Source organism: Perna viridis, chromosome 5, assembly GCF_037379345.1.
Source record: "Perna viridis isolate PV_CMFRI_1.1 ecotype Kerala chromosome 5, ASM3737934v1, whole genome shotgun sequence".
Classification (NCBI taxonomy): domain Eukaryota; kingdom Metazoa; phylum Mollusca; class Bivalvia; order Mytilida; family Mytilidae; genus Perna; species Perna viridis.
In genome coordinates this window covers 18,691,688-18,704,386 of record NC_142449.1, presented here as the reverse complement: position 1 = coordinate 18,704,386, position 12,699 = coordinate 18,691,688, and the positions used below count along the sequence as shown (strand labels likewise).

At 34.2% G+C, this 12,699-nt stretch overlaps 1 protein-coding gene across 2 annotated transcripts in view; it reads left to right on the top strand.

Annotated features, from left to right (window-relative positions):
* Positions 1-12,699, top strand: part of LOC148616380 (uncharacterized) — a 75,997-nt gene that overhangs the window by 21,520 nt on the left and 41,778 nt on the right. For both annotated transcript variants that reach the window (XM_088583359.1, XM_088583360.1), the window contains exons 27-42: positions 16-130; positions 584-915; positions 1,625-1,739; positions 1,993-2,339; positions 3,658-3,772; positions 4,150-4,307; positions 4,807-4,921; positions 5,754-5,986; positions 6,380-6,494; positions 6,909-7,234; positions 7,541-7,725; positions 8,787-9,033; positions 9,372-9,486; positions 9,640-9,863; positions 10,830-10,944; positions 12,001-12,335. In XM_088583359.1, coding sequence (XP_088439485.1) covers positions 16-130; positions 584-915; positions 1,625-1,739; positions 1,993-2,339; positions 3,658-3,772; positions 4,150-4,307; positions 4,807-4,921; positions 5,754-5,986; positions 6,380-6,494; positions 6,909-7,234; positions 7,541-7,725; positions 8,787-9,033; positions 9,372-9,486; positions 9,640-9,863; positions 10,830-10,944; positions 12,001-12,335 — 3,192 coding nt within the window. The remainder of the gene's footprint in view (positions 1-15; positions 131-583; positions 916-1,624; positions 1,740-1,992; positions 2,340-3,657; positions 3,773-4,149; positions 4,308-4,806; positions 4,922-5,753; positions 5,987-6,379; positions 6,495-6,908; positions 7,235-7,540; positions 7,726-8,786; positions 9,034-9,371; positions 9,487-9,639; positions 9,864-10,829; positions 10,945-12,000; positions 12,336-12,699) is intronic.

The following is a 12,699-nucleotide window of genomic DNA, read 5'->3' as shown; positions in this document are numbered from 1 at the left end:
TGTTGTATATTGTAGGAGTATGTATATACAAAGGTAGAGAGTACACCCAGGGACAAGCCTTTGAAGATGGATGTGATTATGACTGTGTATGTTTCAATGCCAATGAAGGAAGATACAGATGCTCACCCAAGTAAGCCATTTTTTTATCTATTTGACCAAGTGTTTTACTGTATCAAAAGACCTTTTAAGGTATAAAGTCATATTTTATAGATATATCAGTTAGTCCATGTATAAAAACAGAAATGAGACTTTTTGGACCCCTTGTATAGATGTTTTTTGATTGATGTGTCAATGATTATTGCCAAGAACGTTTGTGTTGGTGTTATATAACAATTTCAGTGGTACTTACATTGTTCTGTGATAAAATTTGACATCAGTGTTATAGAATTTTATGTAGATATTGAACGTAGATAATTATGGTTGTAGGTCTTACTGAAGATCAATATCATGATATGTTTCAGAAGTTAGCTTATTTAGAAGAGTTGACTTAGTTGATGATTCTTGGCTTGTTATATAAAACATCATTGATTTTTAAATATTATTTTTGGTTCTATCTACAAACAACTGTTATGATTCATTCTAGGTGTCCAGTATACAACAACCTTCCAAGTACATGTCGATTGGTCAAGAACCCCAGAAAACCATGCTGTCAAATCCCAGAATGTTACAGTCTAACACAAACAACTCCTAAGCCAACACCAAGTCCTACACCATACACAGGCCAACCAACACAAACTCCTCCAGTGACTCCTTACATTGGTCCACCAACACAGGCTCCTCCAGTGACTCCAAGTCCTACACCTTACACTGGTCCACCAACACAGGCTCCACCAGTAACTCCACCAGTCAATCCACCATATACATTCAGACCAACACCATCTCAGACACCAGAACCAGTACCCACCCAGCAAAGAAGTTAGTGTTACTTACTGATGTCTCATGTGAATGTGTACCCTGTATATCAATAGGTTTAATGTTTATAGCTGAATCATTGGTTTTATGTTGAATTTTTCTGTTGTTTAGGTTTTTATTTTACATTGCTAGTATTCTCATATTAGTGTCTACTAGTAGTGTCACAATCTGTTATAAAAGTGTATAATTCTGTGTTTCTAGAAAAGCAGAGGATGCTTATCCTACCGGTGCACCTGATCCATGCTCCCAGTTTTTAGTGGAGTCTGAGTTGCTCATATGCTTTTGTTACTTTGTATGTATGATTTAAGTTACTTCATGTTCGCCTGAATATAGCTGAAATATTGCTGCTCAGGCGTTAAACCCCAAAAATCAATTGTCGTGTATGTCTGTTTTTCTTGTCTGGTCTTTGTCCCTGGATTTCATTCTTTTGATTACCACTATAACCTTGGTTCCCTTGATTATTTTCTCTGCTACCCCAAATATGAGTTACTGGGGAAGTAATAAAGGCAGTCACATGGCCAGTGATTTAAAGGCAGTCACAGGGCCAGTGATTTAAAGGAAGTCACAGGGCCAGTGATTTAAAGGCAGTCACAGGGCCAGTGATTTAAAGGAAGTAATACTGCCATTTATTATGGGAAGTTTTGAAGTTGTGGTGTAGTAAACAATTTAGATTAAGAGATGGAGATACTTTAATTACATTTTCTTATCTCAGATGTTTGTGTGTACAAAGGCATTGCCTATACTCAGGGACAACAATGGTATGATGGCTGTGAATTCTCTTGTGTTTGTGAAGATGGTACTACAGGAGTTTACAGATGTAACTCCAGGTATGATAAACATAAAATGGGCATTGCAATTGTTTTTTTATGATTGTTTAATTGTATGGATCAGCATAAATTTGCTAAACTTTAATTAGTTCTAAACTTTTTGTTTCTATTTGAATACTTTCAATGAATTACTGTATTCTTCAGTTAAAATGATGTGATAGGAGGCTATTTGTCAAATTCTCTCATTGTGAAAAACTATATGCTATGTCAAAATTTCATCCTTGTTAAAAAATGTAAATGTTTCTATTTTTAGATGTCCACAACTTCCTCAGGTAGACTCTAGTTGTACTATGCAGCCAGATCCTAAGGACCCATTGTGCTGCAAGGTTCCTTTGTGTACACCCCCACCTCAAGTTGGTCAGACCACACCTCAATACTATACCATTCCAACCAGACTGATTACTGGAGGTGTTGTCACTCCTGGTCCATCACCAAGACCTTACACAAATAATGTACAACCAACAGCTACACCAACATTCTATCCACCAGTTGTCACACAGACACCTAGTGCTCAACCAACACCATATCCTCTACCAAGCAAACAGACCAGACCAACTCCATCTCCTCTGCCTCAGACGACACAACCTCCAGTATACAGACGTGAGTAGTACCTCTACAATACTGTTCACCAGTATCATTATCAATTTCCTAATTTGTCTTATTGACAGATATTTTCAGTCTGGGGCTACATATATCAGTCATTATGAAATACTGTCTGACTGATGGAAATATCAGACAGAAATTTTGGAAGTTTTTGACCGCTTATATTAGAGAAAAAAGTTGAGTTTGGGTTTAGGTCAAACAAGTCGGAAATCTATTCCATAAAGGCTGATATCAGCAAATTCTAATGACAACATCAAGAGTCATATTAACTCATTGTCACTTATAAACACATTAGTTTCAGCTTTGAATGTCTGGGAGAATAGTACATCTTGCCTATTTGGCTGACCAAGAAACTTTCTACCTTCACTTCAAGACTACCATTGTTCTGTATAATCCATGCAACCAGAATATGAGGGGAATTTACAAATACCAGCTTGTCTGTCTGTCTGTCTATTTGTGGTTTTAGTGAGCACACACTGAATTTAGGTTGATTTTTTTTAAAATTTGTTCATCTTTGATCTTGATTGTAACATGTAAATGATAAATAATGAAGATATAATCAGTTGTTCATACATCTTTATGGTTTTAATACAAAAAGTAAAGGCTGACTTTTTTGAAGATTTTTTAGTCCAATTTTCAACAGATATAAATTTTATGTGACGAAAATTTTGTAGAATTAAATAATTTGACACTGTAGAACTTCTGTATACCATCCATTTGCTAAGGGTGGGGGTATTTAGTGATAGGGATGTTCGTCCTTCTGTTGGTTATGCAGTGAGCACCTATTTTTTATCTGTTACTCTTCCATCATCCCTGTATGGAATTTAAGAAGCTTTACTACATATGCCTATTTTGCACCTCCTATTTTAAATTTTGATCCAACAGAATTTTGGAGTTTCACATAGCAAAACATGGATTTTGTCTATTTTGAACATGGGTACATAGGGAATGCATTTCTTATCCCTTACTCCTCTTACACTGTTGAATGGAATTTAATGAAACTTTCACAGAATCTTTATTACATATCACCATCATTCTCTTTTTTTTAGATTTTGATCCAAATCAGTTTAGAGGTTAAAAGGTGCATGTTATTTAATGAGGGAGTGGGGGTATCAATTTAGTGATTGTTGCACAGTTTTACTGGTTTTGTATTGAATATATGGACTTCATTTAAAATAAGATTGTTTAAGTCTCGTCAGCATACATGGGTATTTTTGCTGATGAAACGCTTTCAGCATTTAAAGTCAAAAGTCATTAATATCCAGTATTGTAACCAATAATAAATAAGAATAATAAAGGTGATTACAATTTTCAGAGAACTACTGTGTGTACAAGGGTAAGACATACACCCCAGGGCAACAATGGCAAGATGGATGTCAGTATGACTGTGAATGCCTAGATAACTTGGGCAACTACAGATGTAAAGAGAAGTAAGTGTACACTTTTATATCATTGTAGTATCCTGAACAGTATCCTGTAGTACAACTCACTATATGGTAATATTTAATGCTTTTTATTTTGCAATTTTAGATTTTTGTTAAATTGTTTAAAAAAATTCAATATGACACTTAGACATCTGTAACATAATATGTTGATATGTAAATATTGACAATTTATGATACTTTTCTGCACAGACTCAGGTGGTAATTCTGCAAGATAGGTGCAACACTTTTCTGTAAAAAAAAATATTGGAAACTATTAGAGCTTTTTTGGTAGGTGTAGCATTTACCTTCCTGAAGTACCAATCAATTCTGTTCAGAAAATGAACATGAAAGGGTGTACTCTAACATGTTATGATTCTTTGTAGATGTGTAGAATACACTGACTTACAGCCTGGTTGTCGTCTAGTTGTGGATTACACCAACCCATGCTGCAAGAAGCCTTACTGTCCCCCACCAACCTCTCCTAATCCATTCACACTCACACCTCCACCAATAAAAACAGTTGGTCCTTCAGTTAAACCAGGTCAGTACTAGACCAGATATTGCAAGCATTTACCTTCCCAAAGCTGACAGAGCAAAGCTTGAAACAGCAAAGAAGCTGAAGATTCTTACATATATGTGTTTATTTATTGGAAAGCAGATCTTCAACAGACCATATTATTTATTAGAAAGCAGGTCTCCAAGAATCCATATTATTTATTATAAATCAAATCTCCAAGAAACCATTTTACTATAATCCTCCCCTCATTTTTTTCCTGTCTGACTGTCATGCATTGTAAGCACAGCTCCTCAAAACTAATTAATCACCAAATTTTGTCAAAACTTCTTAGGTAGTTAGGACATGATAAGTAATAGTGCATACTACCAGGAATTTATGATCCACTGAACTTTACCCATTGAGCCTTAGAATTGTGTGGAGATACTTTTTTGTCTACACATACAAACTTAAATTACCAGTAGATATGATCAGTATGGATGAGACATAAACCTTGTGATTCAGTATAATTTTGGGATTATTTTAGCCTATTGTATGTACAATGGTGTACCATTCAAACAAGGCCAGACTTGGAATGATGGTTGTGATCTGAAATGTATTTGTGAGGATGCTACTACTGGATTCTATAGATGTGATGACAGGTACAAATTGGTTGTTTAAACTTTTAGTTTAATTATAATATGATTTTAGGCTTTGTTTAAGAGATACAGAACTATTAATTTGTTCTCAATTTATAAAATTTGACTTCGATAATAATTCACTACTATGTTGTGATATTACTGATATCTCGACCAATGGGAATATGTGAGACTCCCTATAACAAATCTCTTCCTTACTACACACAGTACTTCATTATTAACTTACTTCTGATGGAGCACTTTTTCAGAGCATTTACACACAGACGACAATGCAGATGCTCTGTGTATATAATATCTTGAAAAGATGTTTTCACGTTTTGGTTTCTTTAAGCTTTCTATACATATAAAGTGAACTTAGAATTGCATTACCTGAACAACAGTTTAAGTACCAGTCCATATAAAACAAAATTCAGATACTTCCTATGTCAAAAAGATTCACTGTGAAATAAAAAATTCACCTAATAACTAATGCCTTTTTGGTACATATGCAATACCTTTACATAACAATGGACCTTTCTATATTAAAATCTGTGTTTTGAGGAAAATCATACATTCATTTCCTACTGAAATCAACCAAATCAAACCAAATCAAGAACAATGTGCAAATTTTGTACACAATCATTATAATTGTTATCTCAAAGACCAAATGACATACTGACACTGTTTTTAGCAGTTTGTAACTATTACTGAATTTAGAGATAAGATTAAGTTTGGTTGGTTTTTGACATGCATGAATCACCTTCCATCTGATTTTTATAAAGACTGGTATTTAAAATAAACAATACCAGGTAAATCAACTTTTTATTCATTTGTTTTTTTTTATTTTATTTACTAGATGTCCACAATGGCCACAGCTTCCAAGTGGTTGTTATCTAACTACAGACCCCAATGACCAATGCTGTAAAAAACCAATCTGTGAACAGAAGGTTCTGACACCACCGCCATCATATGTACCAACACCCAAACCTACATACTACCCAGGACAACCTACACCATCACCACAACCCACACAGCCTCCCACTCCATACACCTTCACACTACCTCCAGCAATACAAACTGGATATTCAAGTAATTACCATGAAACTTTTCTAAACAGACCCCTGAATAATTCCAAAACTTGTCTAAACAACCCTGAATAATCCCAAAACCAGACATTTTTCAATTCCCTTCATATCAATTAGAATGAGCAAACACATTTTAAAGTCCAAAAGAGTATAAGTTCAGCTATTTTTCACTGTAAATATATAACTTTGTAGTTAACAATTTGATTTTATTTGCCTATGAAGAGCAAATGTCTTTTAAATATATACATTATGACTTCTACCCTTTGGAACTGCTACTGAGCTCAGGTAATTGTCTAGAGTAAACAAAAAGTTGCCTATAAAAATATAATTTATTTATCTTATAATTACACCTGGAACTTGGTAGTCCTATTAAATGATCAATGTTCGATAAATTTAGAATCCTGCCAGTACAAAGGAGTGAAACATCAACAAGGGGAGAAATGGGATGATGGATGTTCTCTGGAATGTGAATGTTTGGATGATCACACTGGACAATATAGATGCCTCTCTAAGTATGTTCATTTTCTAAATGATTCCCCCACTCAATGAGTGGTGATATTTTGGAATCACCTTGTATGTTGGTCATTCCAACTGACCCTCTGAATTTTGTCACAGCTATTTCTAGAATAGGATGCAATTAACAGGAATCTACTCTGTCTTAAATCAAAAGTCATTCTTTCATTTGAAAGATCCAAGTTTTTTTATACTTAATCTCTGAATTGAATTCAGAGGTCTATCCTGTCTTGTTATATTTTTATAGAATAATTGTAGAGGTATCCCCTTTGTTACATAATATGGCTCTTATTTTGTTTATACATGTATTTGCAAATGAAGTATTATTAGAACAGCCTTGATGATTGTGGCTATTTGGTTTCCTCTATCCCATGTGCTGTTCATCTATTTAATATTTTATTTTTGAACATCAGGTGTCAGGATTACTCAAATCTGCCTAGACCATCATACTGTAACTTGGTTGCTGACCCTCGTAATCCATGCTGTAAGGTTATTCAGTGCAACCCCCCTGCTACACTTCAACCAGTACCTTTGACAACACAGAGACCACCATACCAACCACCAGGGTCTACATTGACACCAAATCCAGGACCTACCTTTAAGCCCGGTATTAAAACAACAATTAGTCCCAATCCAAATCCTAATCCATCTGTTGTGACAGATGCACCAGGAGTTCGTACTACAGTTTCTCCAATTCCAAACCAGCCATACACTCAGCCGACTCCTGCTCCTCAACCCAGTAAGTCCTAGGTTTAGATAAATATAAACGATTATTTTTTTTATAGGTAATGGAATGTATGATATTTCAAATCTTTCCTTTTGTTTATTTTTTTTTCTTTTACCATTTTATGTACTTGGTGCACATAAGGGTTCTCAGACTCTAAGTGTGACCCTTATTTCATTTCTAGGAAATTAATTTTTTGGGTTTCTTTGCTTTGCTGAACTTAATGTTAAGCTCACCTGGCCCTAATTGAAAAAATAAAATATTCCAAAAAAATCTAGACTACACACCAATACAAAAAGTTTCAATGATTTCCTGTTTTAGAAGTATGTGTATACAAAGGTGTACCATACACACAGGGACAGCAATGGTATGATGGCTGTGATAAGATCTGTGTATGTGAGAATGGAATGACAGGTTACATCCGATGTCGACAGAGGTGTACAACGTATGCTCCATCTCAAGGATGTACCATGGTGCCAGATCCTAAAGACCCGCAATGTTGTCAGGTATGGTTTAAGACCATCACTAGAAAAATGGTCTCCAAATCCAGTTAATGTCAAAGTGATGCTTTGTAGATTTTTTTGAAACACCATGACATCAACAGTTTAATAAACATAGTTTAGATAGAATGTCATTTGTGAGATACAGTTTGTATCAGGACTTGAACTTCGCATGAAATATATTTAATTTTAATTTTTATCTCTTTAAATTAACTTTTCTGTATCTGACAAATAATGGATGTAGGTGTTTGCAATAAGGGATGATTTGTTTTATTCCTTCAGTCTTGGTTTTGCCTACATCTAAGGCTGTTGCTAATTATATATTACATATTTATTGTATTATTGTCAAATGTTATGTTAGGAGTTGTTTTGTGTCATTTGAAAGGAAATGGTACAGTATGGAGTGTTTTTTTGCCCCCTACTAGAGGGGACTTAATGCAGTAAAACAACATTACCATATTAGAATTTTTTAGATGTTTTTTTTTTGGAATAATGACAAATCAAATGTAGTGAAAAACTCAAGTTTTTAAAAAAAAAATATCTGAAATTTGGTGAGAAATCGATCATTTATTCTAATTTGTGATGCCTGGGCCAACAGACCCACCCAGTCGTTAGGAACTCTGATAAAATAGACAAAAATGTTTCAAAATATCCAACATATCACTTGGGTCTACAGTTGGACAGACACTTGTATTTCATGTGGAATGGGTAATTTATTTATTGGTTTAGTAAAATTTATAAAAACCGGCTATTTTGATCAGTAATTATGGCATAAATGTGCTGTACAGTTAAGTCTTAAATATAGGCATTTAAACTTTAGGTTTTGAACTTTTGCTCAGGGAGTTAAAGTTTGCTGTGATTTAAACATCATTTTTCATGCAAATAATGGGACCAATTTATCCCATTAATGTACCTCAACCTTTATATAATATAATAATACCTTATGATGATGCAGCAACAAATCAATGCTGTTCATGAGGTTGGAAGATAAAGTTCTGAATCAGACCATTATTTTGTTTCAAATAACTGATAGCTGATCTATTGAGGGACATTTCCATTTTTCACAGATTCCTTCATGTATTCCACCAAACCAAACTCCTGGACCATCAGGCTCCCCAGTATATTTAACAGCTCCAACTGGAAAGGTCACAGGTTATGGTACTGTAACACCAACCCCAGAATTTGTTTACACCCAGTCCCCAACACCTAGACCTGGTGAAACATTACCACCACAACTTATTCCAGGTCCTGGATTAACCTACGCTCCAACTCCAGGCACTAATGTAAAACCACCGACACCAATGCCAAAACCAAGTATGTAATATAATGATTATTTATGTGGCCATTATTCTTTTGTCATTAGACCTGGTTTTCTATCTTTTTTTTTCTAGTTCAGAAATTATCATATAGTTCCTTTATCTGAAAATTCTTTTGACAAGAAAAGAGGGATCACAAATATACCAGTGGGCCAATAATATAAATAATGCATCATTTTTATACACAATTTGGGCCATTGACCCATGCCATGCTATCTATTTGGATCATTTTGCATTTTTTTTTTGGGCCAATGGCCCATGACCTTTTCACAAAGTAGTCTTAAGGCTAGTTTGGTGGAGATATTTAATAACATTTCTCTGTTTCAATATTTACAGACTACTGTGTATACAAGGGTGTTCAATACAAGACAGGACAGAGATGGCAAGATGGATGTGATTATAATTGTATATGTGAAGATGGCATGACTGGTCACTACACTTGCAGTGAGAGGTATAGTTATATCATTCCTATATGCTTTTTACCATTCTTTAAACAGTATATCTCAACTTTCAAAAGTTTAAGTATACATTATCTAATTTAGATGCTTTATCATATTAAAATTGCCATTTTCAACATTTGTACAGGTATTGTTTTTGATTTTAGATGTCCATCATGGCCAGCCAATCTTCCAGGTGGCTGTTCCCTTGTACAGGACCCCAAAGACTTCTGTTGTAAGAGTGTGGTGTGTAGCCCTGACAAGACTACACCCTATGTGCCATTTGTTCCCCCAACAACTCCTCCTACATTCAACCCACTGGCACCAAGCACAACACCAGCACCTTTTATATTAGGACAAACTACACCTAAACCATCTCCTACTCCTCCTGGTGAGTTCTACTGTATGATTTATTTTCTCATGCTCTAAGCCAGTGATTAAAAATGCACATTACTTTCTTGCAGATTAAATTTCTTGGAGGGTTTTCTGCAATTTTAGATTTCCAAGTATTTTATAATTTTCATGAGAGAAATAGTGCTTTTGAGGATAAGAAGATTTCTACACTCTCAATAGTTAAATTTTAGATTTAAGCAACTCCCTGAAGCTCATGGGTTGAAATCTATCATTTTAACTTTCAAGTGGCGAACTTTTGTTATCCCCTTGAGATTGAAGGGGAATCTATATGTATTTATTCCACTTTTGAATTGGGGTATATAGGGATATCCAGTCTTCCATCCTAACTTTCTTTTTGTTTCACAGAAGGGTTACCCATCTTTTATTCCTTACTCCTCCTACACCACTGAATGAAATTTAATGAAACTTTCACATAATGTTCATGAAATATTTCTATTTTGACATATTTTAGGTCAAAATGTTCATTTTCTCTGATTTGGGATGGGGGATCAAGTTAGTGAGCATTACTCCCTGTTTTTCTGTTTCTCTCTATTATTAAGATTTGACAGTCAGCTTGACGACGGCTTTGACAAAATATTGCCACTATTTATGTAATATTTTATTACTGGTACAATTGTTTATGCCTGCCAGTTTATATATGGGCTTGAGCTGCTTTAACAATAGCTACTGTATGACAGAGAAAAACTGATAATTTATTTTTCAACTTTACAGAATTCTTTATTCATTATATCTTCAAAACCTTTTGATAAATATGGTAAGCCATGAAATAGGTTTTTAAAACCAAATTTTAATCCTGAATTATAAAATGTTAAAAATTGTCTATATACTTGACACTGTGTAAATTTCTCAAGACATTTTGAATAAATAAATTCAAAAATAGATTAAACCTCCAAAATCAAACAAATCCATTTAAATTAATAAAAAAAGGTTTTAATGTTTTCAGCTTTCTGTGTTTACTATGGAGTATTGTATAAGCAGGGTCAGACCTGGGACCAAGGCTGTCAAAAGAAATGTAGATGTGATGATGCTACTAATAACTATTACACTTGTTATGATAGGTAAGTCAAAGACTTAGATCTTTTAATAAAAACACGAGCAAATTCATAATCTTTAAAGCCAACAAACAGTGGTCAAGCATTGAATAAATACAGAGACAAAATCCAAAAACAAAATGTAAAAACATGTGAATTCTAGAAGGTACTAACTACACAGACATCATCATACACAGGTAAATGTGCCATACATGGGAATCATATGCTTTGTATCATATGATTATCATATAAATTGAGCACCATGCAATAAGCATATTTTTCAGTTTACATATGATAATCGCTTGATTGTCGTATGATAATCATGTTTTTCACAAACATATGATTGTCATATGTTTTCAGCCCAAAATTAGCATATGAGAATCATATGATAAGCATATGACTACCATATGTTAATTACCATATGATTATCATATGAATTGAGCACCATGTGATCATTATATGAATCGATCACCATATAATTGTCATATGATTATCATATGAATCGACTGTTATCTACTGTACCCACCAATGATTGATGCTATTTCAATTTCAATTTTTATACCCCTGCTTCAATGGAGAGGGTGGTTTACTGTTTTATACCCCCGCTCCAATAGAGAGGGTGGTTTACTGTTTTATACCCCCACTCCAATGGAGAGGGTGGTTTAATGTTTTATCCTTGTCAGTGTGTCTGTCCATAACTATTTTTTATGTTGAACATTTCAGTAATTACGGTACTCATCGCAGCAGCTTAAAATTTTACCCATTCTTCCGGCAGCTATGCCATCCACTGGTATCCATTTTCTGAAAAATTTGACAACACCTTCTGATTGTCAAGGACTTTGTTTATTTTCCTGATATCATGATTGAAAATAGGAACATTACTAGTGAGCCATCAGTCACAGAATTCTTGTTTTGTTTTTTTCTATTGTAAATATATTCTTCAAAAGTCTTATAAGAATTATAGAATGGTAGTACTTTAGCTTGCCACATTTTCAGCCTATCTGTAGTTCTCATTATTATTCTTAAAAAAATAAATATGAATTTTAAAAATAGTTACCATAATGACCTTTGAACTGATTGCAGATGTCCAACATATCCCAACCTTCCTGTTGGTTGTACATCTCAGACAGATCCTAATGATCCTTGCTGTCAAATACCAGTCTGTCCATCTCCAAAACCACAATACACAGTCAGTCCTATACCTTATACTGGAAGTCCAACACCATACCATGGACCACCAACTCCTTCACCAACACCATACACTGGAGCACCAACAGCTGCACCTACTCCATACACTGGAGCACCAACACCTGCACCTACTCCTAAATATCCAGTCAATCCATTGCCAAACTATGGAGTGATTCAAGGAGGAAGACCATCTCCAAGTCCAAATAGCCCATTTACTCCTGAACCATCAAGTAAGTCTAAAGGCCTCTAGAAATATTAGATCTGTGCTGAGTGAGAAAATTATGAAAAACTAAGTACAGCCAGTCTTCATTAAAAAAGAACATACTTGTATGTTAAATATTTTGGTTTCAATTTTCAGTTCATTATAATTATCATAGTTTTGTTGTTAAAATTCAGGTATAATTGTATAGTTGCTGGATAATAATTAACAAGTTTAAAAAACATTCTAGGAATGTTAATTTCTGATATCTTTAAATCCAAATATTAGAATTGATTCATTATCAAAACATTATTTTATTTTGGATTATTTGAAATGCAAAATAATACAATTATTGTTTATTAAAGTATCATTTTCATACCTGTTAACCTTTTTAA